General features: G+C 45.1%; 1 protein-coding gene across 1 annotated transcript in view; it reads right to left on the bottom strand.

Annotated features, from left to right (window-relative positions):
- Nucleotides 1-12,793, bottom strand: part of POU6F2 (POU class 6 homeobox 2) — a gene marked incomplete at its 5' end in the record, with an annotated part of 337,029 nt that overhangs the window by 21,602 nt on the left and 302,634 nt on the right. Inside the window, one exon of the mRNA XM_084896419.1 lies at nucleotides 4,039-4,245. Within this exon, the coding sequence (XP_084752545.1) occupies nucleotides 4,039-4,245 (207 nt within the window). The remainder of the gene's footprint in view (nucleotides 1-4,038; nucleotides 4,246-12,793) is intronic.

The raw sequence follows: 12,793 nt of genomic DNA on the forward strand, positions 1-12,793 counted from the left end.
AGAGGTAATGAGGTTTCATTGCAGGGGCCAACAGTGCAATATGAGAAAGCTCCGGAGGTGGATTTGTGCTTATGAGAGAGAGACTATGGAAATGGATTAATGATGTCTACTCTGGGCAACGAGTTGAGGAGTGGCCGCAGACCTGCCTCTTATTTGCCAATTCTAGGTTAGGTTCTTCCCCTGGTTTAAAACATGACTACCTCAAATCTAGAGCTCAGTTTTATGTAACTGCAATTGTTTATTACCCAAACATCCTCCTTTGAAATTCAAGGTGAAAGTGGGAACTACTTTGTATTAAATGTTGATGATTTCTAATTACTTCATTACTTTTTTGGGGGCAATGTACAGCTTGGCTTTGCTGACAGAAATAGTCTTTAACAGATTGCATGAAAAGAGGTAATCTCTTCATTTACCCCTAGAGGTAATTTTGAACGTAAGTTTGAATAGAGAGAATTAGGGTTTAATGCCTAGCAGGCCTGGCTCAGTGGTTGAGCATGGAACTATTGACCAAGAGGTCACGGTTCAAATTCTGGTCAGGACACATGCCCAGGGCTCAAGCTCCATCACCAGTGGGGGATGTACAGGAGGCAGCCAATCAATGATTCTCTCTCATTCTTGATGTTTCTATCTCTCCCCCTCTCCCTTCCCCTCTGAAGTCAATAAAAAAAATATTTTTAAAAAGAATTACGGCTTAAAAAGGCAATGTAAGAGAGAAAGAATCTTGCCTTATTTGGGGAACTATTTAGAAAATAGAGAATGCAATGGAATCTTGTAAATAGCAAAATAAGTCAACCAGCTGAGGGATGGGGGCTGTGGAGGGGATGAAAATCCTCAATGACATATTTAGCCAGGGCTGCCCCACTGGCTGAGACAAAGCTGAGGAAGAAGAATGCGGCTGGGAACGTTGGCTCCCCAAGCAGTGATTTAGATTTAGAGTGAAAATTAGAAGGATTAAGACGGAAGTCTCATCCCTGGGAAGTGTGTTCAGATCTAATTTGTTTTTCCTTGTGTTGAACCCCTCACTGGAGGAAGTCCCTGTGCTGAACACTCATAGATCCCCTTACTACTCCCCCTTGGCATTTACTCAGGATCTTGGGTACATATTTGTTGATGAATGTCCATCTCTCTCACTAGACTGTAACCTTCAAGAAGGAAGGGCTCATGGTATCGTCTTGTACACCAGCCTAGTTTCCATGGACAGTGCCTGACAAATAGTAGTGGCCAATAAATACTTATATTTAAAATGTTTTATATTTATTGGACAAGCAATTGGATATTTCAAGTATAGCCACCAAGAGAGCCACCACGAATAGGATGTTTCCATGGCTGGCTCAGAAGCCAATGGCTGAGGTATCTGGAAGGACAACTCCACGTTGTTGCCAGTGAATGACATGTCAATGGTTTCTTCTTTCCTTTTCCTTTGTATTTTATTTCCTCGCTAAATCTTTTACATTGTACAGTCTCCCAACAGCTCATCAAGCCCTGTCCTCAGCCATGCACTCACTGCCTCCATCATTCTCTCCACCACCTTTAATGGGCACCTTCCAGCTGTAAATCTGGGCCTTAGCTGTGCCCACCTCTTGCCACTTAACTCACCCGGTTACTCTTTTCAAATGTTTCAAACACAGACAATCCAGGCTTTAAGACATTTTAAAAAAGAAATAGAGGAAATTATGTTTCTCCACTGCTTTACCTGGTTTCATCTCTGCAGCTTTGACACTCTTGTGTACTTTCTACCCTTTTAAAACTCTTGGATGCTAGATCACCATGCTCTAGGTTCCTTTCCTACTTACCCAGCCATTTCTTCTCTCCCTCCCTTCCCCTTTCATTCCTTAAATATCGATGTTTCCCAAATGACTTCTGTGCCTTCCTTCCACACTTGCTCCCAATGATTTCTCTGGTTGTCTTGCTTTCAGCTACAATATAAGTATTCATGATTATCAGATCCTGTCCTGAGCTCTACTACTATCCCAGACCCTTGGTTTCATCTATCCAGTGCCTGCTCTTATGAATTTCTATTCATATTTTGCTATAGTTTCCAAAATGGTGTGTTCACCACTTCAGTTCAACTTCCTTCTGTTACCTGTTTTTTTTTTTTTTGTTTTGTTTTTTGTTTTTAAATTAAACTGAGAGTGCCAACTTTCTGTTCAACACCGCCTATCGATTCCCAGGTCTGCAGGGTAAATCCTCATCACCATCATCATGACTATATGAGTGTCTGCTGCGTGCTTAGCACTGTTCTAATCATTATATTGTTGGGAGCCGGCACGGCCATGGCATCCTCAGCCCCAGGGTGCCTTACGTGCTGCGCCAGCTCAGCCAGGTTCAGCGAACCCGAGTAGGGGCGGTGAAGGATTGAGAAAAGACAGACAAGAAAATGAAAACTGGGACTCGATGGGATGCTACTTCCCTGATGGGGACTCAGCAGCACCATGGGCTACACGCTGTGTCTTTATTTTATAGCCAGATGCCACGAGGCAAAGTAAGGGTGTGGTCAAAGATGTTTACAACGTTCTTGTGGGTTTCGATCCTACTCAACTACATGCAGCTGACCAAGCTTTGTTTACCAGCAGCCTATATAATTCAGGCACGTGGGGCCACGTGTTCAGACCACAGGTTCAAGCTTGCAACGATAGCTGTTGGCTATCATTGTGCTGGGAGGGCTTTGCCCTCCAGGCTGGGACTTGCACGTGGCCACGAGAGGACTGTGCCCTCTCATCAGCCAAGTCTTGAACCTGTCCAAACACTGTAGCCATGCCCCACATTTCATATACACCATATTAGCTCATGTAATTCTCTTACCACACTGTGAGGTAGGTACTGGTTATCCCCATTTTACAGATGATATGCACTATGTTCAAGATCGTGCAGAAACAGAGTCCATCCTTCTCAGCTGGATTACAAAGCCCTTTTCACAACCGCTCTCAGACTCCCTCTAGTCTACAATTGCATGAACCCATTCTTTCCCTTATTTCTCAACAACACTCCTCCCTCCTTCACATTCCCCTGCCTTTGTGCCTGCTGTTCCCACTGACTAGAATGTTTGTTAACTCATCATTTACCTGGTTAAGTTTTACTCATTCATTAAGACTCAGTTCCCAAATAATTTTCTCTGGGGGGGACACAAAACTCTCCAGGCACAGTTGGTCACTCCCATCTCTGTGATGATCCCTAACTTTGTGCACATTTGTCCTGTCATAGGACATTCTCTGCTTTAGCGCCCAAAGGGGCTCTGCTATCCACCTGTGTCCTCTGAGCTGCGTACACCCAGGAAGGAGCTCATTGTCTCCTTTGGCTCCTTCAGGAGGGGCCTGCTATACAGTTGGTTATCAAAAAATGTTTGTTGGAGGAAACAAATAGCCAGAAGCTTCTTGAGGTTAAGTAAGGTGACCAGACGTCCTGCTTTTGGCGGGACAGTCCCGATTTTTAACAATTTGCTGCAGGACACGGAACAAATTGTTAAAAATTGGGACTGTCCCACCAAAAGCGGGACGTCTGGTCACCTTAGGTTAGGGACCACATTTTTCTTCGTCAGTGATGTGTACCCAACCTTCAGCCCGACACATAGAAGGCACTCCATTGATATTTGAATTTAAAAGAACAAGAACTGGGTTGTCAGGGTTTTAATGAAATTCAACCTCGAAGAACTTCCTATTTTTCCCATTTCCTGAGTTGTAGGCTGCAGTCTCAGCAGTACGAAGATGGGATCTCTTCGTGGTTAATAATTTTTAAAAAAATTAAAGTTAAGGCATAAGTTGTCTTGGTTTCTCTTGACCCCTTTTTACATTTTCTGAAAATAAAAATCATAGTGTAAATAAAGAAGAGTGTATCCATATTTTAGACCACTGTCTTTGTTTATACTTTAATAAATTCACCTGTTATATTGCAGAACCATTTAGATCTCACCCATATCCACTAAAAATAAAAAGTAAAGCTAACTTGCTTCAGAAGGATTGATACATTACTGTAATTAAAAATTATTTTCCATTGATTGAAACCAAATGGGTGGATGGCAGTGAGGAGAGGAGGGACCTTTACCTGTTGGCCGGGCTTGATGGGCGAGAGCGTGATGCCCTGGGTGTTGATGACTGGCAAGATCTGGTTCCCAATGACCGTGGCGATGATTTGGCCCTGGGCGTTGGTCAGGAGCTGCGGGGTGATGGACTGCACTTGGAGGCCCTGAGTGCCACTCGCCGCCTGGCTCGATGGTCCCGCGTTTGGCATCAGAGGGATGGTCCCGATTATCTGCAAGAGACAGGCCCGGAGGTGAGGCGCTGGCTCTGACCTGTGTTTGGTATACCTGCACCGGAGACCGCTCCTCCCCGGCCTCCGTAGGAGGCTCCGCTCAGGATCTGTGAACAGATCTGGGGACCGGGAAATGTGAGCAGGGGAGAAAGTGGGAGGAATGAGAATCCGAAGGACAGGAAGGCACACTGGGCTGAAGGGGAAACATCTTATTCAAAAACAAAATCAAGCACCGGTGATGGCAGAGACATGTGACTGCTGCCAGGGCATCACAGATGCCTGCTTTGTCTCAGCATCAGCGGGGCACTCACGGCCCTCATCCCGCTGGGAGCCGCAGCCCTCGCCTGCAGTGTCTCCTCAGACACGATGTCCCTTCCTCCTTTCCTCTCCTCAGTTCCCCTCTGCTCACTCCCTCTTCTTCTTCTCCCCTTCATCAACATCCTGTCCCTCTCTAAATCAGGGTCAGCTCCCTGACCCCCAGCAGGATGGGGAGCCTCAGCACCCTGGTGCTCACGGTCGAGAGGCCAAGTTTTGGAGTCAGGGGTGGGGGGGGGATTGGGCTTCCAGAGCTCCCCACTAGCTCTGTCACATTGGTCGCAGAGCCTACGCTTTCTGAGGCTTGAGAGAACTGGGATCATCAAGGTGAAATGACTACTGAGGGCTGAGATGGGGGAAAAAGGTGCCTTTTAGACTGGAATCTGAAGGTTAGAGGTCCAGGCTCTGTGGCAGGTGGCAGGGAAGACTCTTCCCATTTGGTAGCCGCTGGCTTCCATGGTGTGATCCTGTGGAGCGCCACAGGCGGGGTCTGACCGGATCCCGTTACTGTGCCAAGGGGAAAGGGAGCATGAGTGGAGGCAGCAAGCGTGTAGGGCTGTGGTTGCCAAACTGCGGCTTGCGGGCTCTTTGGCCCCTTGAGTGTGGCTCTTCCACAAAATACCACAGCCTGGGCGAGTCTGTTTTGAAGAAGTGGCGTTAGAAGAAGTTTAAGTTTAAAACATTTGGCTCTCAAAAGAAATTTCAATCGTTGTCCTGTTGATATTGGGCTCTGTGGACTAATGAGTTTGCCGACCACTGGCGTAGAGTGTCTGTGAGATCTAGATCCATTCAGACATTTGCAGAGATAAATCAACTCTGCAGAGAACAGAGGGCTGATCTGTGTTTCCAATGTTACAGACCGTCCTGGAGGAGTCTCGGAGCCTGGGGCTGGAGGCGTGGCCCTCCATGCTTCTCAGGCTGGTTAAGCAACTCTGCTCTGCCGCTCATCTTCCATGGCCACCTCCCAGACCGGCGCTGTGGCCACGTGGCCTGGGGACCACCACCAAGACATATTACCAATGCTTTCCCGCTGAAATGGTTTCATTTCAACCCACATTCTTACAACAGGGTGGCTCTGCTGTGCCTTGATGGAGGACTTTGTAAGTGATGCAGCTGGAGCTGGAGTCCAGGTCTGTCTGACCCCCGAATGCTTGCTTTTCCATAATGTCATCTGGCCCCCACCACAGGGAGAATACTTTAAAAAGACATTGCATTTGTCCTGGCTGGTGTGGCTCAGTTGGTTGGGCATTGTCCGGTACACCAAAAGGTCACCCTTTCAATTCCCAGTCAGGGCACACGCCCAGGTTGCGGGCTCCATCCCCAGTAGGGGGCCTGCAGGAAGCACCCAATGGATGCTCCATTCTCACATTGATATTTCTCTCTATCTCCCTCTCTCTAAAAAAAAAAAAGTCAATAAAAATAGTTTAAAAAAATTCCCTGTACCCTCATCCATTGTAGCCATCTTTACCTGTAAAATCTTAAAAAAAAAAAAAAGACACTACATTCTTCCTGCCATTTCCCACCAGACAATAAGCTGCTTCTGGACTGAGTTTACATATAAATGATACTGTTTTCCACCCCCACGCTGCCCCAAACAGGCTTTTAAACACAGCCTCTCAATAAGTGTCTTCCAAATAAATGGCTTCTAGACTCTGTTGTCACTGGATTCAAGGTGAAGCTTCAGCTCTGCAGAAGAATTACGAGACTACACATCCAGTGACAAAGATTAGGACTGCAAACTGCCCCCTCATTTGGCCATTGCCTCCACCACAAAAGCCTTGTGGGAGAGCACTAATGGAGGAGCTGTGTGAATATCAAGTATCAATGGCAGTTGTCAATGGACGCGATAAAGATCGAGGAATTACTGTGAGAGTGGTCAGCAGGCCCGCAGGGAGTTTGCAGCCCCTCAGCCTCACGGACTGAGCCTGTGATGTCTATCCCACAGAAGCAGCAACGAGCATGTCCCATCAGTGCCGGCAAGGTCAGGAGAAGTCCACACCGATAGGTCAGAGCACGTAAGTACTTTATTGATGAGTGGTCCTGCATTAAGCAGCTGAGTATCCAAAGGCTGTTCCTGTAACCCCACAGGCAATGGGAAGAGGCCTGCGGAGCCCTCTTCCTGCACCCACACTGTATACTTCACCGCTGCACACTTGCCCTATGAACTGTACCACCCCCCTCTGCACACTTGCCCCGTGAACTGTGCCGTCCCCCTCTGCACACCTGCACTGTGAACTGTACCATCCTCCTCTCCACAATGCATTATGGAACTCAGTAGCTGACCCATCCACTCTGGCTTCCCCATGTCATAAGCCTGAGGAGCCCCACTCTGTCTGACTGGCCTGAATGGAAAGCTGGGCTCATTCAGGTGGCAGGGTGCGGGTCCTATGTTAGGCAGGATGCCAGTGCATTCAGGGAGCCGTGTGAGTGAGGAGCCTGGACGAAGGCTTCGGAGTGAGGCACAGCACCTGACAACTATCATACATACTGTGATGCAGAGGCAGGTGTTCTGCTTCTGGAAGATTGACACGACTCTGTGCTTTCTTTGTGTAATGAGACGCTCTGCCTGCTTTCTGAGTGGAGAGAAGGAGAAAGGCAAATGCAAACGACGCACCAGCTCCTTCCCTACGTGCAACCTCGCTTCCACACACGGCGCGGGGACATTATTAAACCACGGCACTGCTTAGTTCCTTCCTCCCCCGCTCCCCTCTTCTTTCTTTGCCCCCTAGCACCACTTCCTGAGGGTAGGACAGCACTAGTGTCAGAGCCAGAGGGATCTGGAATGGCATGACTGAAGGAAGCCTTTAATAAAGAGAGTTTGCCTTCAAGGTGGGGGCAGGGGTAGGGGCCATTCTAGTCAGAAAGCTTCTATGAAGTTATGAATTTCTCATTCTTGTGGGCCTTTTAGGGCAGCTGGGATCACTCTCTCAGCATGTCAGAAACTCAGCAGGGCACGCTGATGACTTTCCAAGTACTCCGCAATGTATTACAACAAGCTGCTTTTAATTGGCTCCCATTAATCCAAGAGTAAAGATGACTCCACAATGTGTTGCCCTAAACATTGATGGATGTGCTTATTTCACTTAGGCTGGTTCCTACCCCCTTTGACACTTCCACAGGTGTCCCCAAAACTCCTCCTCAGACTCTGATTTCAAAGATCAAAGAAGGAAATGAGAGAAACCGAGGCAGCCAAGGCATGAGGCTGTTGGGACTCCTGAATAGTTGGCAATTTTACCTGTGGAAATTGTATTTTCAATGAAAGGCCTTTGCTATTCAAGGGAAGTATTTGCATCTACACATATTTCAACTACGTCAGGAAATTAAAACTGAATTTTGATATTAGGGAAATTCTGACTTGAGGGCGAAGATAGAAAGAGGATGCTTTGAAACACATGTAGTTCTGGAAGTAACTTTTAGAGTTTGAGTTATTCACTCCCAGAGCTAAGGATTTACTGATAAGAGAAATCAGTGGAAAGACACGTCACTGAGCAAACCCAGATGCTAGGTTAGGGCTCCCACTCAAGGCATCCACTTCCCAAGACAAATTGCAGCTCTATTTAGATGCTGACGATGCAGGTAGAGCCACCTAGTACTTGCAGACCATTCTCTATGTAAGGCATGATAATGTCATGTGCCATGGAGGACACCAGAAGATGCTAATGGGGCAGGGGAAGGGGAGATAAGACAGGTACATGGCATGCAAAGATTCTAATAATCCAACAGAGCAATTCTATGCTCCACAGGAGAGTCAAGGACCATTCCCCAAGAATCTCTGTACCCATGTGGTGGATGATCAAAAGATTACTGAGAATGAGTGAGTGATTTCAGAGAAAGAAAGGTGGGAATGGGTGGGAAAGATTTCACAGGAGAAATGGGGGCAGACAGTGGCTTGGAGGTTGAATGAGATAGGGAAAGGCAGACAAAACAATTCCAACCAAGGTCTAGCCTGGAGGTGAAAAACATGGATGGATACCAGTGAGGGTAGAGAAAGTGGAGCAATGACAGGTTAGTCAAATTTCATCTGGCAAGGGGTTTCAATGAATGGTTTTTGAGGGAATGGGGAGGAGTGCCGAAATGGAGCTATTTCAGGTGTGAATGTGACAGTGTGGATGGAATGGACTGAAGTGGCAGGAGACTACAAACCAGGAGCTCAGTCACTAGGATGCTATTGTAGTCGTCCAGCTGTGAAGCAAATGTCTCAATGAATCCTCGACATAGGGGTTGCTTGATTGGTTCACTTCCACTTCAATTCAAAAGCACGGCCTACTTTATGCCTGGGTTGCAACATTAGAAATTTTTGAGTGGGGTTATTGCCCCATCACTCCCACAGCAAATAGCTAAGGCATCGTTTGCAATGATCCTATATGTCTTTGCCCTGACTCCAACAGCAATGATTCATCTCCAATGAATGCTTTAACCAGGCCAAGGCCCACACTGGTATTGTGATGATAATTTGTGACCTAAAGGAGTTCTGGCCTCTCAGACAGGAGACTTACTTGATTGTTGCTATTCATGTTCACCTGTCTATTTCCTCGGAGGAGTTAAGAGCATGAAACACTACTGAGAATAATGTCCGTGTTGCAAGAGCAACTGAAAAAAAAAATTAAAATGACTATTAGTGGTCATTAACACATGTATCCCTATTTCCCTAAGAGTTTGGGTGGCTTACACATAAATGAGACTGTTAATGCAGCAGCTATTATAACTTTAGCCACCGTAAAGCTTATCTTGCAATTGTAGAAAACTCTGGTAATTCAGGACCATGTAACTGCTTTGAGTCACCAGGTTATTATTACTATGCCCTTACAGACTTTAGTCTAGTTCAGGTATTCAGTAGGAATGAATTATGACTAATGGAGGGCAGCATGTGCTGAATTTATTCCCTGCCAACATGCAGGTGTCATCAGTAGCAGCTGAAGGTGATATCACAGAAGTCCACAGCCTCCAGACAAGTTGTCTGATGGGCCCCATGTTGTAATAGTCTATGACATGCTGTTAAACTGCTACAGAGTCTGAGATTGCAGATGTCAAATTGACAAGTAATTTTGCTGCACACATATCTTTAAGAAAAGGACCCACCGATGCTGTAGATTGGTGTCTTCCTCAGGTCTTTCAATCCATCACCAGAGACAAATATTTGTGTAACCTCAGTCCTTTTTGGACAAGAGGCTTTTGTTAATAGTACCATCACTCTGTCCATTCTGGAATAAAGTGCTTACAGCATTTGAGAGCCAAGGAGCTGGTGGTGAGCCTTCACCAGAATGAAAACAGCCTTCCCCTTCCTTGGTCTGGCCTCAGCCACTCTTCTCTCTTCCTCCAAGGGATGATTTTGTCTTCTTTACAAAATACATTCACTTAGTACCATTGTGCTCCAAGCTTTAAGGTTAAACTTTTTGGCAACTCTGATGTTGATTCCAGGAGGAGGAGGATACAATTATTTCCCAAACAAGATTAATTTTTGCAAGATGCAATCTAGTGCCTTCTTGCATTGAGCTTTGTTCAAGTTGGGGAACAAGAGAAGTGTGAATGTTGAGAGGGTCCTCTAGCAGCGTGTCTGAACCAGAGAAGAGTAAAAGCATGAAGATAAGCACATGAAGGAGTTCAATTAGCGAAGCCACTCCAACTAAAGACAAGTAGAGTTAACATCACAGGCAACATCCATCAGTTGACTGTGGCTTCCTCAAGCTCTGGAGGTCCCAGGTTTAGGGAGAAACATCACCATGACTGATTACCAATGTCTGGCATGGATGTGGGCACAGGGAATGGCAGTGTATACTGAAAGGCTTTGGATATATGAGTTTAGTTGCTTAGACAAATATTAATAATTTACATTAAAAGTATCCCTATATAAATAGATAATACAGACATATTGGCAGCAGAAGTGGAGGGATTGGGATAACTGTAAATAATTCTAGCAGATGAATAAAAACCTCCTCCACTTTGTCTGGAAATCTAGTAAGTTGTTGGAACCTCTCTGCTTTATTCTGAGTGATTTTAGAATTGAGAGTGTTGTCTTATTGATGCATTGATTCATGCCCAGATTGATCACTCACATACTCACCCACCCACTCTCTCCGCAAAGCCTTTCTTGGGCATCTGCTGTGTGCCCGGCATGAGGCCACACCACATGGCTCACACTCCTATGTAGAAGATTGGGAAATTAGCCATCTGAATTCACGAAAATAGTTTCGTTTGGCTTAATAGGAGTATTCTGTAAATCTTGCCTTCTATGTCACCAGTAACCCATCAGTGAAGAAGAAAGTCTATGCTTTTGATAGTTAGGATAGTCAAGATGGTAGCCTTTATGCTAAAACCCCTGCTCTTAAAAATTTTTTTTTTTTTAAATTTTAAGTTACAGTTGACATATATCATTATAGTAGTTTTAGGTGTGTACATATCCCAGTGATCAAATCATTCTTAACTTAATACATGATCATCCCAATAAATCTTGTACCCATCCAGCACCATACCTAGTTATTGACTATATTCCCTATGCTGTACTTTACATCCTCATGACGATTCTGTTACAACTAATTTGTACTTCTTAATTTATTCACCTTTTTCACTCACCCTCCCTCCCAATCCACCTCCCCTGCTCTTGACAAGTGTCCTGCCTGATCTTTTCTTATACGGGGAAGCTGCTGTAATTGTGAGGTGATCTCCTGTGACTGTTTGCATTCTCAGATATGTCATTAGACTACTGAATTCACCCTTCACTGAAATACGTTCTTATTTTCTCCTGAAAAATGATAGTTTTTTAATCTTTGAAGTAGTCCAATGTTATAGAAACTTGATATCAGGCCCTGTTTGAGCCCTTGGAAGTCTGAGAAATATCTGATGACCCTAAATTTTGTCTTTAAACCCACTTTGATTATAAAAAAGAAGATGACTAAAATGCTTGCAGAAGTCAGATAATAAACAGGTCTGAGTAAATTCATGGAGATCTCTGGTACCCAAGAACATAACTCCCACTGGAGAGGAGAAATGCCAGACACACTGCCCTTCAGTTTGCACAGAACAACGTCCCTCCTCAGTGACCACATCACTTTGCTCAGTGATGTTACAAAACGCCCAACAGAAGATTCATTGGGAATTTAGCTCCGAAAGGCTCACTTAATGAGCCCCACTCACCATGCATTGTTTTCTCTCTGGACAGGACGCCTCCAGAAAAGCAGCAGCAGACCTATGGATAGCCAGACCCAAGCTGGTTTTCTCTGGCAAGATTAAGTGGAGACCTGAGGTCAATTTATCAAGATTATCTCATTGCTTTAGAGATTTCCTTGAACCTACTTGTCCAGTTCCTTTGATCAGCAAAAATAATAATGGTGAGAGTATTGATTAAAATACCCTACATTTATTTTGGCAAGCTTTACAGCTCTTTAAAAATTTCAAGTGTGTGAGTGTTTATATACCTTCAAGAGAAATCTGAGGTGGACAGGTCAAGAATTAAAGTTCCTGTTTGCAGACAATGACACATTTATGGAGCTTGGCGGAAGTGAACCTAGGTCTTTGAACCCAAGACTGGGAGGGAGGTAAGAGAGGATGGGTGTGGACCTTGGGCTCTGATCTCCTCTACGCCACTTGCCGAAGGTGTCATCCCTGGGAGCAGATTTCACTTGCAGCATTCTGAGAATTTGCTGATCTGAGCAGCTGGGATAATCACACCCACAGATTACAGATAATCAAACCTGAGCTCCAACTGGATCACAGATGGTAGCAGCCTGTGGTGAGGGCTCAGTGCAAGGGAGATATCATTATTTTCATTATCTTTTATAGCAATCACTTAGCCTGAAGGAACATTTAGCTGAAACCTAGCGCTGCTCTAGGAAATAAGATGATTAAAGAGCATTGCACACTGAAAAGAGCCGCATGAACCTTAGCGATATTATTTTGCCATCACGGTGCACTAATTAGAACGTAAACTATGTTGATGAAACAGAGATCCCAGAAGTCATACTAGCTCTGAGAAGCTGTCTGTATTTTTGTGGACCTCGATTTAACGAACTTCAGATCTAATGGACAAAATTTCCAGTCCATATGTCATATGTGAAAATTAACACTCTGTTCATTTTATTTATTTACTTATTTTTAAAATATATATTTGATTGATTTTTCACAGAGAGGAACAGAGAGTTAGAAACATCGATGAGAGAGAATCATCCATCAGCTGCCTCTTGCACACTCCCCACTGAGGATGTGCCCGCAACCAAGGTACATGCCTTGACTGGAATCG

This window comes from Pipistrellus hanaki, assembly GCF_964339955.1.
Source record: "Pipistrellus hanaki genome assembly, chromosome: 10".
Taxonomy (NCBI): Eukaryota; Metazoa; Chordata; class Mammalia; order Chiroptera; family Vespertilionidae; genus Pipistrellus; species Pipistrellus hanaki.